Source organism: Ursus maritimus, unplaced genomic scaffold, assembly GCF_017311325.1.
Source record: "Ursus maritimus isolate PB19 unplaced genomic scaffold, ASM1731132v1 scaffold_10, whole genome shotgun sequence".
Lineage (NCBI taxonomy): Eukaryota > Metazoa > Chordata > Mammalia > Carnivora > Ursidae > Ursus > Ursus maritimus.
The window spans coordinates 75825620-75841255 of NW_024423344.1; the positions used below are offsets into that span (position 1 = coordinate 75825620).

General features: G+C 42.5%; 1 protein-coding gene across 1 annotated transcript in view; it reads left to right on the forward strand.

Annotated features, from left to right (window-relative positions):
- Positions 1–15636, forward strand: part of MYO16 (myosin XVI) — a 434741-nt gene that overhangs the window by 155188 nt on the left and 263917 nt on the right. The window contains exons 12-13 of the mRNA XM_040624514.1: positions 6394–6521; positions 11922–12027. Of these exons, the coding sequence (XP_040480448.1) occupies positions 6394–6521; positions 11922–12027 (234 nt within the window). The remainder of the gene's footprint in view (positions 1–6393; positions 6522–11921; positions 12028–15636) is intronic.

The window sequence follows — 15636 nt, forward strand, 5'->3', positions numbered from 1 at the left end:
GGAAATAATCCAAGAGCAAGCCTAGTGCGGGGGCTCTGGTGGTAGTGCGCAGAAGCCGAGTGAGTCTGTGAAAAGACAGGGAGAAGAACCGCAGAGAATTTCATTTGAGGAATAAGTAAGAGAAGAGCATCTCTTAAAGGTACAGGTTTTGAATTTGTGAGTGTAGGACAATCTATAACAAAAAAGAAAATGAAAGAAAAGAAAAATTGACGAGGAAAAACCAGGTGAATGTATGAAGTTTTTGGAGGTTAAATTGAAATCCTGTTGCGGTTCTAACTTGGACGCAAGATTAGGAATAATTCACATAGATATTTCATTTTATAAGGTTTCTAGGATTCACACCAAGTTTAAGAATGAGGTAGAAAAACAGTAGAAAGCACTGAAGGAGGGAGAGCAGGAGGAAGGAGGTGGTGGAAGAAGAGGACAGGGAAAGGGATAGGGGGAGAGGAAGGGAGGAGGGATGGGGAGACTACAATGACAGGGCAGATGGCGGCCACTGAAGAACCAGGTCTAGGGACCCCTGGGGGGCTCAGTTGGTTGAACCCCTGACCGGCTCAGGTCTTGATCTCAGGGTCCTGGGCTCGAGCCCCGTGCTTCGGGCTCCCTGCTCAGCCAGGAGTCTGCATCTCCCTCTCCCTCTGCCCCTCCCCCTGCTTTTGGTGCATGCTCTTTCTCTCTCAAAAATAAAAAAAATCATTTAAAAAAAAAGGTCTAATGCATCGTTGAGGTAGTAATTAGAAAGCACAGACATCTTGGTGGTTGTGTCATTGTGGAAACCAGTGAACACATGAATGTCACGAGAGCGGACGCATCAGCAGTGGGTACACGTTGTCCCCCTCCAACGCTGATGTCAGACTTGTCTCAGATATTTCTCACTGTCCCCTTTACTGTGGACTTCACAAACCAAAGATATATGTCCTGGAAATCTCAATGTGCAAAATAATGATGGCATTCCAGATAAAAGACCTGGAGATAATTTCTCCAGATTAAATTTTCGAGTACACAAGGATACAGAAACGATCAGTACCCATTTTCTCCTTGTCCTCTATTGGTGGCGGATTAAGCTCTCCCACTGTGTAGAACGGCATCTCGTGTAGGGTGTCAGGCTTAGGGCTTCATTTCATTTTCAGATTCCGCTTGCTGTTGGTCTCCTGATATTCCCACTGCATGTTCGAGTTGGGCGAATAGCTGGGGTGACTGAGCACAGTGTATCACCCCTGGACAAGAGGGGCTGGAAGGAGGAGCTGGTGTTGTCTCGGGCTTATCACGTGGCAGGCCTGCTGCAATGAGTTCTACGTTTATCATCACTTCTACTCAACAAAGGCAAGGCAGTCAGGATAAGAATTATAATTTCCACATTGGAGGTGAAAACGCCAAGCCTTAAGTAGAAGGAACAAATTTTCTAAAGTCTTCCGTGAGTGGGAGGGACAGAATTTAAATCCAGGATGTGCAACCCCAGAGCAAATGATGACGGACTCTTCTCAGCAGCACAAATGCAGAGCCCAGAGGAATTTTGTTTATTATTATATGTGATCCTTTTTAAAAATGAAGTGTTTTTTTCAGAATATGTCATCTATATGTAGTTGTACAGATAATGAGTAGGCAATCCAATCAGGCAAGTAGAGTGACATATCCGTACCAGGCTGTGAAGCCAACAGCCTCTGCAAGTCAAGAGGTTGACATCAAGGAGGTTTCATGGTTTAGGGGACATGGACAGTTGGGGAGCCCTGTCATCAGTTGTGGAACTGCATGGTTGGCTTCAGAAAGCAGAAGAAGCAGGATTCTACAATCTCCTGGCAGTTGATTGACAGGTGTCATGCATGGTGGAAAGTAGGAGGGAGGTGATTCATTAAAAAAAACAAAAACAAAAACAAAAAAAGACCTTATTCATTGGAAGCAGAGCCAAGCAGAAGGAGGTACCCATGAATGGGACTGATGTGATGTCCTCTCACCCACGAGTTCCAGTCAAGCACTTAAAATTTCCAGTGACCAGAATCCTCTTGTTCCCAGGTGATGCAGATGGGGAGAGAAGCAGGTGAAGGGAGAGAGGAGGCATGTGGGAAGGGAGTGGTTGCTGCTGAGGGTAGTTGCTGGACCCAGTGAGAACATATAGTAACGGTAATAATGAAAATGACAGCAGCAATGATAACCAATCTGAAGGTTACGTGGCTTGTCGGAAAACTGAAACCACATGGGTGAAAATCTTCAAGCTTCGATAGAAATAATGAAGTAGAATTGATTATTATCTTAATTAAATGCACTATTATATTAACATTATTATTTTGTATTTACATTACTTATAAAGCCTAGAATCAGCATCGAGCTAAGCATTACCAGGTGGTAGCAACGGAATATTCTACAACATAAAGTCTAACACTGTATGGAAAGGAGAGGGCGTGTAAGAGAAGGGGTCTGAGAAATGTGATTACTCTGATTAACACGAAAAAGACCTAGACACCCAAGATCCCTTACACATCTCATGTCTAGTACAACTTGGCCTTAAGAGAAGATGTGACCCTGAGGACTTCTGAAGAAACAGAGTAGGAGTCACATATGCTCCTGGCTCTCTTCTGTCTCGCCTTGTTTGTAACATCTAATGAAATTCTCAGCAAGATTTTACAGATGGAGCTTAAGGGCATTCTGTTAAAATTTGATTAGGCCCGTGTTGGGCTTGTATTAGTGTTAGTGCAAGTGTTCGAAAGGAACAGATGTATGTCCTGCAAGAAAATAGAGCTGGGCTAGAACTCCCTGGGTGGTTTATGAATTATAATGTATACATCACTATCATTAATTCTTTTGATATCCATTTTACATTCTGGAATAATTAAAAAATACAAAAATCAGAAAAGATCTCAAATAAAGGAGTCCTGTTTGTTCACGTACACTCCTGAGATTGGGATGCAGCTAGAAAAGTGTGCTAAGAAACATCACACCCTACTTCAACTGTAATGTTTTTTTCTGTGTAGAACAGAAAATAAAGCTTTGTTTTAATTATATGGTGTCTTAGATTAGATGGTGTAGTGTGCTATGAACGCAGGCAAATTCCTTTTCATAAGCAATGACAACCACTCTCCCGAAACTATTATTCTTTTATCCAGTCATTTTTTTAAAAGATTTTATTTATTTATTTGAGAGAGAAGGAGAGTGCATTCAGGAGCAGGGGGAGGGGCAGAGGGAGAAGGAGAAGCACACTCCCTGCTGAGCAGGGAGCCCAACACGGGGCTCGATCCCAGGACCCTGAGACCATGACCTGAGCTGAAGTCAGATGCTTAACTGACTGAGCCACCCAGGCGCCCGTCATCCAGTCTTTTGTATGTTCACTATACATGGGCACATACGGTTGTCCCGCTTACCTGTGGTTTCAGTTTCCATGGTCTCAGTTACCCGCTGTCAGGGTCAACGGGGGGCTGATCCTACTTCTGACGTAGCATCAGAAGGTCAGTAGTAGCGGGACCCTGCGTCACATGCCTGTGTCATTCACTGCACTTCATCTCATCACGTAGACAATTGATCATCTTTTATCATCACAAGAAGACGTGTGTGTACAGGACAAGAAGGTATTTTGAGAGAGGCAGAGAGACTGCGCTTGTACAAGTTTTATTACAGTATATTGTTGTAAGTGTTCTGTTTCGCTATTAGTTATCATTTGTAATCTCTTACTGTGCCCAATTTATAAATTAAACTTTATCATAGTTAGGTATGTATAGGAAAACGCATAGTGTATGTAGGGTTTGGTACCCTCTGTGGTTTTGGGTGTCCCCTGGGGGTCCTGGAACATAGAGCACACGGGTAAAGTGGGGAGACTACTGTACATAGGAAAAAAACCTGCAAATACCATTATTTTCCATTTTAATTCACTCAGATATATTGCTGATATATTCAGATATATTGACTATATCCTTTTACAAAACAAATCTTTGTTAGTCTTTGTGCTTTTTTATTCTGATAGTTTCAGGTCTCAATAATTTATTCTAAATGCCCTATAGTATTTTATCATATTAAAACACAATCCGTTATATTCATCCATTAAACCCCATACTGATTTTTAAATTATTGGCATGTTTTCTGCTCTTACAAAGAGTGCTAAGAACCGTTTCATGTGTGCATTTTGCTAATGTTTGAGAGTTTTTTCAGAGATTCCTGGTCAAGCCCACCTTAAGTTTAGAAGTTGTTACCAAATCACTGTTCCAGTCAGTGAGAACAACTCTGCATAGTACAGGTGCATTTTTCTAGTGCTGGAGAAAACTTTCTTTTGAAACCAAGTTCCACCACTAATTAGCTGTGTGAACTTTGACCGGTTACTAACTTCTTCGCTTCAATTTCCTCACCCTTAAAAAGGAAGGTCATTCTCATACCCAAGTCATAGATTTCTAAGAGAATTGGATGCATATGAAGTGCTTAGAACAGCAGCAAGCTCATAGCAAGTGTAAGCCATTGTTATTATTATTAAACTGTTTATAAAGTTACCAGTATTTTATATCTGTCACCTTCCTGTTTGAAATGGCATTTCCCTAGTTACCAGAGTTTTCCGCTTCTTTTCTCATATTTATTAGTTATTCTTTTCTGTTTGTATTCTTTGTCCAATTTTCTATTTTATTTCCAGTCTTTTTTATTTATTTGTGGGAGTCGTTTATAAGACATTGCTAATGTATTGATAGTACACGTAGCTTAATCTCCTCTCTGTCTTTGATTTTTATTGTATTACATACAGATGTTTGTGGTTGAACAGCAATTGTCAAATGTACTGTTTTGATATAGAGTGATCCTTCCCATTATAATTTGTGTCTGGGACCCCTATTTCCTTATTCCAAAATCATGAGAGTATTATTCTGTTTACTTATGTAAATGTTTTATGCTTTGCTGTTTGTATTTGGGATTTAAATTCATCTTGAATTCATTTTTACACAAGGCATGAGATAGAAATCAGCGTTTGTTTCCTTTACTAGTAATCAGCCCATCCTTTATGACTAATGCATGAAACAGCCCCATTTTGTACCCTAAATTGACACCCATGTGTGGGCTTGGGTTGAGTTCTTTAGTTTGTCTCAGTGATCTCTTCTTCTTGTGTCTGCACCAGAACCATGGTATTTAAGGATTTTGGCTTTCTGGCTTTTTTATACAGTGAGCAGGGTTTCTAAGAGTCCAGTTGGATGAATTTTCACGAGCCCTCAGACCGAGAGCATTTTCCACACTTCAAAAGCCCCGCTCTTTCCCCTCTGCGATCACGAGCGTCTTGGCCAAGGCACCACTGACCTGACGTCTATGGTGTAGTTCAGCTTTACTTGGTGTTATACTTTATCTTATAGAATGTTCTCTCCTGTGTCTGACAGATTCCGCTCAACATTGCGTTTCTGAGATTCATCCAATTATTTCTTATAGCTGTAGGTCACTTATTTTATTTAAAAAAAGTTATTTCCCCCCATGATTTTAAATGACTTCAAGCATATGAAAAATTAGCAGATAAATAGCACAAATCACTTGTTTCCCCCAACCATTTTCAAATGATTTGCTGGTATGCTGTCCCATCAGCCTTGAATACGTGTGTTGTGCCTTTCCTGCAAACAGAGGCGTTCACTCGCGGTGTAACCTCTGTACCACCCCTGCCATCAGGAACCTGCTCCTGATGCACTGTGACCATCCAGTCACGATGCCTCCGTCAGGTCTTTCCCATCGCCCTCCGGTAATGCCCACAGAACCAAAGACCCGGGCCGCCATGACAGGACAGGCGTACCCGTCCATCTTCTGGTGAGCTTCCCGCCCTTGACAGCCTTGAGGCTACAGGCCTGTCACTTTGTAAAAGAAAAATTAAGTTTATCTGATATTTCTTCCTGACTCAGACATCTCCCTATCATTCAGTGTTTATTCTAATGTAGCAGAACTTACTAGAAACTCAAAGGGACTAAACACACTGGCACCATGGCAATCCTCATCAATCACTACGTCACTGAAATTAAGTTCATTTTTGTTTTTCTGAGAAGTTTGTAAGTTCTTCTGTGTTTCAGCTGCAGCTGCTTTCTACTCAGATTACAAACCCTTTCTGTCTTAACGTTCCTGAAATGACATGTTGCCGAGCGACACTGTATGTGATGTAAATTAGCGCAGGTTCACCTTACTTCCTTGGGTTTGTGTGAGTTGCTCTGCTTAAGGACGGCACGGTGATTTCGAGCCTGCGAACCACGTAATGAAGGAGCAAACATCCGCCCCTGTTCTATCACTGTGAACACATAAAACGTGCTGAAAAGGGCATAATTTCCCAGACGTTCTGCGGTTAGAAATGGGTCTCAGACATCGGGCTTCCCCGGCGTTTGAATACTGGAAATAAGTCAGCTGTGTTCTGGGGGGGGGGGGGCTGGAACCTTCTCACCGATGTCTGCCTCCCGCCCTGCTCGGCAGGTGTCTCAGCTGTACCTCAGCAGCACAGGCCAGCCCTGCTCCACCCTGCCGCCTCACATCTTCTCCTGCGCCGAGAGAGCCTTTCACCGGCTTTTCCAGGAGCAGCGGCCCCAGTGCTTCATTCTCAGGTGAGCCTGCCCCCCGCCTGCCCCTCGCACGCCCACCCTCCGACGGTGCGCTGATGTATCAGCGGGGGGCTTGGGCAAGACCGTCCTCCTTTCCTTGGCTCACGTTTATGACTCCTCAGCACCTGGCGGGCCAGTGTCTTCACAATAAAGTAATTTGACTTGTTACAAAGGAGAAACATCTCTGTTCTTAGAAATAGCTCCAAGTGTGGCGGAATCAATATCAACACGCTTAACCTGAAACTCAATTCATTCTGAAGATTTACTACTTAGAACCAGAGTGTTTTTGCTTTCAAACCTCGGGAATCCCCGGGAAAGAAAGGCACCCACTATTAGCACCCACTCTGTGATGCGGTCCAAAATTCAAGGTCCAAATTATGACCCTGCGATTGCGGGTTTTCCCATCTGCTTCCAGGTATTTACCTTAGCTTGTATTTTACCAAAAGTGTGCATCCGGAAGTATTTTATACTGAAACATCATGGTAACAGGAGCTCGTAAATAGCAAGATGCTCCGAACAATGATTTACATTGGAGCAAAAATTCACACACACACACACACACACACACACATACACACACGGCGTAGAGGTGAAATGTGATTGTGTATTGATAAAGGATTAAAGAATTATTTAGGCATTAAAATAAGATCACCATTGAGAATTATGCTCCGTGTTAGGGGTCACCTCTAGCAGAGGGGACTCCTGGACATCCTCAAGGCTTTGCCCAAGTTACGATCAGTAGTGTTGGCTGGAGACTGAATGTGTCAACAACGCTTTGCCCAACTCATCAAAGTGAAATGAAAGATAGTAAACGTGGACACCTGGATAGAACCCAAAAGACATTTAAATACTTAAGTAAGCACTTTATTTCTACACTTTTACACTATCAATGTGATCAGAAGTTCCGGAGAGGTCAGATGGATGGCTTGCAAAGTCAGTGTTCTGGTTTTCAAAGTACAACGCCAGTGGTTATTTTCACTCTTGTTCTGAAGTGTCCCCCGGGTAAGGGAGGCCCTGGGGCACGGGTGGCCCCAGCTGTTCTTGAATCAGGCAGCTGTGTTTTCATCTGCTTTATCTGTCCAGTTGTCTAGTCTAACTTTGACCAAAAAGGGGAACACTTTTAAAAAATCATGAGACTGTGGGGCATATATACCAGTGTGGTCAGTAATAACAACTGATGTTTTTTGAGAACTTAGTAAGTGCCAGACCCTCCATGAGATGCTTTCCACATATTCTCTTATCCGTTGCCTTAGCGATCTTACAAGATAGGTATTATTATTAGCATCACGATTTTATGTGTCAGGTGATTGTGTATTAGGAGGAGTAACTTATTAGTCTAGGGTCTCTAGTTAGTAAATAGTGAATCTGGGATGTGAGCCCAATAGTGTGAATTAGTAAATGGTGATTAATTTGTCTAGGATCCAGTAGATCTTTGTAGGATGGGAGCCCCTAGTCTGGCTTCTGGGCCTGAATGAAGCTTACCCACCAGTGCATGGACGGCCCCCTGCGGCCACCCCAAGGAGTTTTCCAGCACCCCACCCCGGGCTTCCCTAAAATGATGGCCACAAGTCCATGGATTTTCCTAAGTTCTTATTGAATCCACTTAATTCTTTTGAAAGACATTGGTCCATAGGAAAGTTCTGAGTTGACAATGAATTGTATCCTTTGGGAATCTGCTGGTTATAGATTTCACAGTATCTAGCAAGTTCTTTCAGTAAATAAACCTGTTTATCTCTAACACAATGCTTTCTTTTTTTTTTTTTTTAAGATTTTATTTATTTATTTGACAGAGATAGAGACAGCCAGCGAGAGAGGGAACACAAGCAGGGGGAGTGGGAGAGGAAGAAGCAGGCTCCTAGCAGAGGAGCCTGATGTGGGGCTCGATCCCACAACGCCGGGATCACGCCCTGAGCCGAAGGCAGACGCTTAACTGCTGTGCCACCCAGGCGCCCCCCCCCCCAATGCTTTCTACATGAATTTGCCCATGGAATTGCTTTTCCAGTAGGACTTGTTAATATTCTGAAGAAGAAGTGTTTTTTGGGGCATTTTTAAAGGCTAATAATGCCATGTATCAACCAGTTTTTCTTTAAAAAAAAATGTCTTCATTCAGGTTTTAAGAAATGAAGAACAAATCTATGATCACAGGACTTACTATTTTAGTTATTCTCTTTCTTCTTTCAGGATTGATGTTTTTATGTGGCTTCTCTTGCCTAAGATAAAGGCTTTCTGCATTTATTACACTAATTCATTGAAATTAGTAAATTTAGAAGTCAGCTAAATACATTACTTAAAGATCATTTTTGAGGGTCTATTGTGTCTTTAAAAGATTTATTTGAGAGAGAGAGCAGGAGGGACAGGCAGGGGAGAGGGAAAGAGAGTCTTAAGCAGACTCCTTGGGGAGCACAGAGCCCTACGCGGGGCTCGATCTCACGATCCTGGGATCATGACCTGAGCCAAAACCGAGTTGGGTGCTTAACTGACTGAGCCAACCACGTGCCCCAAGAGAGTCTATTGTAACTTACAACCAGCATTTACAAAGGATAATTTAAGATTTGGAGTTCAAAACACAAATATGCCTAGAACAGCCATCCTATAACCTAGGACTAGGGCAGGACTTTCTAAATTTTATTTTCAAATTTTAATTTTATTTTTCACTTTGTTGATGAGTATAGGCCCCACTAGCACACTAGGCTTCATCTTGAGGAATAGTTTTTAATAATTTTCAGATTTGTCCTGGGTTATAACTGAGAGTTTGGTGTTCACCATAATCTATCTTATCTTTAATTTTCTGAAGGCTTGATAGATGGTTTTAATTAATTGTTAGAGCGCATAAAATCCATTATCTTAACAGCGTGTGGAGCAAATCTAAATTAATGTTATATGCTGAACATACAAGTAACTTGTGAAGTATGCGGTACAGGGTCTGCTCTGTCGTGTGCAGATTTAGCAGACAAGGCTCTAAAATTCTTATGGGTCCCTGATTGGCCCCACCCAAGGTCTCTGGTCAATTTCTCATTGAATCGTAGACCGGATTTGCAGGTCAAGGGATGTTTCTTGAACACAGTGAGCTAAGATTTCTAGTTTTAATGTGATATCCTATAGAGTCAACCCAAACTATCATATCCCATATCATTTTTTTTCTTTCATTTCCTTGTATTTTACTCAAAGTTTAAATGGAATATGGCCATTTTGAGATTTTGTGAGATGGTTAAAATGTATGGGATTTTAGCTAGCTAAGAGAACTGATCTTTTTCTCTACTCCTACATGTCATGATAGAGTGTGTGCAGTGGTGAGGGAAAGGGAGGAGCTCAGCTACACACCCTCACAGGTGCCTGGGGTCGTCATGTCCGCAGATTGCTGGCCTCATCCACCTTGTAGACTTACCCCGTTTCAGGTTGCATCGCACATGCTTGGGAAGCGCTGGTTGAGATTTTCTTGTTGAATAATCGCTGCCTTCCATTCTACCCCTTCTCCAAGAATCAGCTCACCCCCCACCTCATGCGGAAGTCTTTCCTGGTTTCTTCCATCTCTGGGCACAATGCTCCTTCACCTGTGGGCACCTTGTTCGCCGTGCCCTGCTGCATTTTAGGCATACATCACTCATGTGCTTAGTGTTTACTTGAGAGTATCCCCAGTGATGGCACAGGGAGCAGTATCTTTTCACCTCGTTAGCCCTGCAGCCTAACATAGACTTGGACACATAGTCGGCCCTCAGTAAGTTTCATCTACAGGAAGGAGCACTATTTTTAAAAGGAAAATGCTGTTTTCAAGATCTATCCCTGAATGAATGTGAACAGCATCTCTACAAAAACAAGATTTATGAAACATTGAATTATTTTGCTAAGTAAGAGAATATTTATAACACTAAATACAAGTGTAGAAGTTAAATTTCCACCACGAAAGAGCTAAATTGTTCTCTGAAATTAGAAGGCTAAAAGCAAATGTCTTTGAACCCAGAAAAGGAGGTCATTATCCTGGGCAGGTCTCTGTCATCTGCTACCCTGCTAGTGTGGTTGCTCTAAAGGTCGTTAAAATACTTATGGTCAGTGTAGATGAGGGGAATAGAAGCATTTGTTAACAACGTGAGACATGAATAAAAGAAGCAAATGTCAGCTCCTTCTTTTCTGACAAACATCCTTTAATCAAATTCATTAGTACAAATGATCAGGGGAGAAGCCTGAGAAATCAGCACTAGTAAAGAGTTTTATATATATTTTTAATTTTTAAGCTATCAGATGAATAAAGACTGTTTTCATGAATAAAGACTGTTTTCATGAGCATTCTATCTGGAAGCAGTAAGAACTTTATTTTATATCAGTAATTGGATTTTTAATCCTCCATCATCTCAGGTCAGAAATATAATATAGTTATTATTTATAACAATTAGAGGAATTATGGAGCGCCTGGGTGGCTCCGTTGGTTAAGCATCCGACTCTTGGTTTCAGCTCAGGTCATGATCTCAGAGTCCTGAGATCCATCCCCAAGTCAGGCTCCATGCTCAGCAGGGAGTCTGCTTGAGATTCTCTCTCCCCCCTTCCCCTCCCCCTGCTTGCTCACATGCACTTGCACTCACATTCTCTCTCTCTCTCTAAAATAAATAAATGAAAACCTTAAAAAAGATTAGATGAGTTATGGAGTATACCTGAGAAATATCAAAAGTACTCTCCTTATCAATAACAAGTTTGGTGAGTGTTCGTTGGTCCCTAGAATGAAGGAAAACGGAACACGATGACGTCAGACTGACAGCAGCCTCAAGAGGCACCTGGCCATTTTAGGATCTGCCACGTGCCAGGTGCCTTCCTCACCTGGTCACATCTGACCGTCTCAACAGCTTCGTTTCAGAAGTTGCTTGCTTTATGTTCATTTTGAAGAGAAGACAAGGGAAGCATAGAAAGGTTTCATGAGTCTGGAAGGCTCCGAAAGATTTAGCAAGGTTATGTGGTGTAGCTCTAAGACACCTGCATCCCCGCCATGGAGGCCGTCCCTGGGGGCCACCACACTTACCTTCATTTACGAAGCTGAGGACAAGTGGATGGTGTCTTTCTTCTCAGCCTGATGTCTGTCTGCTGTAATTCACCTACGTGTGTGGTTCTACCCTGTGAGACGTTGGATGGCAGACTCACATCCCACCGATGTGACGTCCAGCATCTAGAGACGTTGCGTTAAATTCATACATCGTCACAGCATCCAGAACACCACAGGGCAGGTGACATAGTACATGTGTACTAGATATTGCGGATGAACAAATCAAGGGAAGAGTTAGATGATACCATACACACATTAAAGGTTGTTCTGTCACCCCCTCACCATCTTTGTATCTGAGAATTATCTCTGCTCATCAGATCGTTTATTACATTCTGCAAAACAGTAAACTTAGGTTTTCTCTCTCTGTTTTCTTTTAGTGGGGAAAGAGGATCGGGCAAGTCTGAGGCCAGCAAACAAATCCTGAGACACCTCACTTGCAGATCTGGCTCCAGCAGGCCCGTCTTTGATTCCAAATTTAAACATGTAAGTTTCTTATTTGGGTTGGAGACTACGTTGAGCCAAGAAACCTATAGTTTACAAGGAAAAGGAGACATCGTAATAGGACCGTAGTTTGACTGTAAATTGGTCAGGGTTTGTAGAAATAAAAGGAAAAAAAAGATTGGTACAAATTAATGCAGCTCAAGTGAAGGTTTATTTTCTTGTCCACATTTTCAAATATTTTGAACATACTCTTTTATATTTGCTCAGAACAGCTGGATTGAAAACATGTAATATACTTAGAGATTGTTGTTGTTTGCCAAGAAAGTGCCACTTTGGTGTATCGATACCTTTGAAGGATTTGGCCCAATAAGCACCTTTTTGGGGGGATCATTGAGAGCTGATAACAAATACTATTTATTTATTATGTATCAATGTATGTAAAAGAATCGGTAACAGGAAGTGTTAGTGACATTGACGGGCACGTGATACACCTTCACCCCCAGTGTTGATTTTCGTGACCTACCACATCGTGTCAGTTTTAGGCGCCCAGCACAGTGATTGGATAGGGGTATGGATTGCAAAATGGTCACCACACTAAGTTTTATTAACAGACATCACTACACATAGTTTTTTTTTTTCTTGTGCTGAGAACTTCTAAGTTTTACTTGCTTAGCGTCTCTCCAATACACAGAGCAGTGGTGCTCACCGCGGTCCCCGTGCTGTACGTTACATCTACAGGACTTGTTTATCTTATAACTGGGAGATTGTGCCTTTTGAGTCCCTTCACCCAATTTAGAGCTGATTTTAAGTTACATTCAGTAAAACTTACTTTTTTTTGAAGACACCTCATCGTGCTCCTTCATCCACTTAAAATCTTGTCAGGAGTCAAGGAGGAACAGGAAAGGCCTCTGAGCAGCTAAGAGAAAGGCTCAGAAAAACTCAGAAATTTTACCAAAGACACACCTGCAGGTGCTTGTCTCACGCAGTTCTGGAGAGTTTTGTTAGCAGGTTTTCCCTGGCACAGTAGACTGGAGGAACCAACTCGGAAACTGCTAGAAGGGTCCTGCATGGGAGTGGGAACCCCTAGGGGGTGGGAACAGACAGAGAGATGATGAGTAACCAATCAGGAAAATGGTCAGAACTCAGAAGTGTGCTGCTCTTGAGTTTCCACCTGCAGGGCTAAACCTCCAATTTCATCATTTTATAGGAAATAACTCTAGAATAATCCAATCATTCTCTTACATGCGCCCCATTACTTGAGGGGCTGTGGGGTCCTACCCTCTGTGCTGGCTTGCATTCAGTAGTCCCAGGACTCGGTCCCTTCCATGTGCTGTCACACCCTGTCCTAACCCCACATGACCCCCTTCTTACCGTGTAGACCCCTGCCCACCAGCCTTCCTGGCCCTAAGACAGGGCTGGAACGGAATGTACATTTCTCCAGCATTCCCTCCCAGGTCACCCACCAAACAAATGGCACAGTCACTTTCTCATTTCCACACTGGAAACCTGGCTGTCACTTCGATGCCAGGCTTTCCCTGCTGCCACCACGATCACAGTATCCTGTCAGTCATACCTGCTGGTGTTTTCTTCTCCAGTCTCCTAGAGGTTCCCTGTTCCTTATTCTTGCTGAAGCCACCTTTGAACACGTATCACCCCAGACTGGGCCGTGGTGCCTCCGTCACTTAGTCCTTTATTCACGATACCTTATGTGGCTGCCATGTGCATGTCCCTTGAATTCAGAGACACCATCTTAGAGCCTGCCACGTAGTAGGAGTTCACTTTCTATGTAGAAAAAGAATGAGTGCATGCGTAAGATACCTGTAAGTATTTTTGGCACACCTAAGATACAGTTAATTACCCCAAGTTACCTAAATTAATTTACTCTAATAATATCAAACGAATTTAATGTGGATACACCATGTGTGTGTCATTGGGACCCTGTAAATTTTGCTGCGTGTGTGTGAGGACACACACCGTTGGCCGTGTTGCCCGGCACCCTCTCTCTCGGTGTGCGTTTCACAGTGAGGTTTGGGAAGTGCACGCCTTGCCCTCTAGAACCTCTCCTACGCAGAGCTCGCTGTGCCTGCATTTGCAGAAAGACTCTGCATTTCATTCGGTAGTTTGAGATTTGAAAGTGTCTGAGGACCTTGGTTAGCTTAGATTATTCCCTAAAATGGTGCCCTCCGAAAGTTCAGACATTGAAGATCTAGAAACCCATTGCCCTGAGAGAATTGTGCTATTTGTGTTTGGTTTTCTGTCACTACCCTTTTGACCCATAGCTGCAGGCCAGGGTTATTTCTGCCATGGTGGTGTTCACTAGGGAATATTCTGGACATTTTAGTATGTGATTCCTCATTTAGAAATGAGAGGGACTTCTGTTTAATCTAGATCAATGTAATTTCCTTATACTTTCTGCTTTTGAAAAAGAAGGTCCTTAAAAAACTCTGTCTGCCCTTCTGGATTCCTACGCCTGATTCTGGAGATTTTTCTCTTTGTGAAGAATGTACAGTAAATCAGTCTGCAGCAGATCTATGGTGACATAGACGTTCGTTAATGACTCTAATTCATAACCGTTTATTAAGCTCAAAGTATATACCGAGAACCTGCAGAATTCTACCACGCAGCTCAGTATAATTTAACATTTTCAGTCGAGTTGGGTAGAAGAGCATAAATTATCTTTGTTCAGATATTGTCAGATACTGACTACTGACACATAAGAATTAGAGAATTATAGAACAACATGGTTATAAAATAGACTCAGGTTAACTAATAGAATGATGGGATCTGTGGGCCTAATCGTACTGACAAGGAACAATAGTCTCCAATGTAAATTATAGAGTAAAGCAATCATTTATTAAAACGATCCTTTGTGAAAGAGCAGGCTGTGTAATTTCTAGACGGCATCCTAGATTACTTCGTGTAAATTGGCTTTGCATCTTAGCTTAAGTGAATACATTCTAAGTTGCATGTCTTTAGATAGGTGCAACTCTTCCAAATCAGTTAGCACCTGGGAATCAATATTACGATATCCATGCAAATTTCAAGTCCAACTATTTCTAATTCACATGTTTATTTTAGTCTTAAATCCTAAAAATAAGTGAGTTCTTGTCTTGTGAAATAATACCGCCCAGGCTTGAATATGGCTTAAACTTCATGTCAGTTATGCTTTTTGTTTGTTTGTTTCTCTCTAAATTACAACCCACATGACTACCCTTTGGTGTCCAAAGCGTTTCTGAAAATTACCCAGTCTGTGTTTGTGCAGCGCCCAAGTGTACGTGTGGGAATGAAATACAAGTGCTGGATAACCTTCTGAATTGACTATAAACCTTTATAACATCATAGGAATTTAGTGAAATTGTGTACATTCCAAAGATGGGCCTGTACTTCCTGCATGAAAGAAAAGTCTGATTAAGGAGATGAGTGCCTAAGGGCGTCCTTGATGGTGGAGCCTGCAGGCGTCGTGAAGTTCAGTGCAGGGTGGGGTGAAGGGAAGCTTCGTTGGGTGAAGTCGGTGAGCTTAATAGGAAAGTCATTCGGCCAGACCCGATGGGGCGACATCGCTCTGAGGCTCCCGCCAGCAGCCACGGCAATGCTGCCACAAGGGGCCACATGCGCGGGAGACACGCACAGGGCGTCTCCACTGAGGATGCT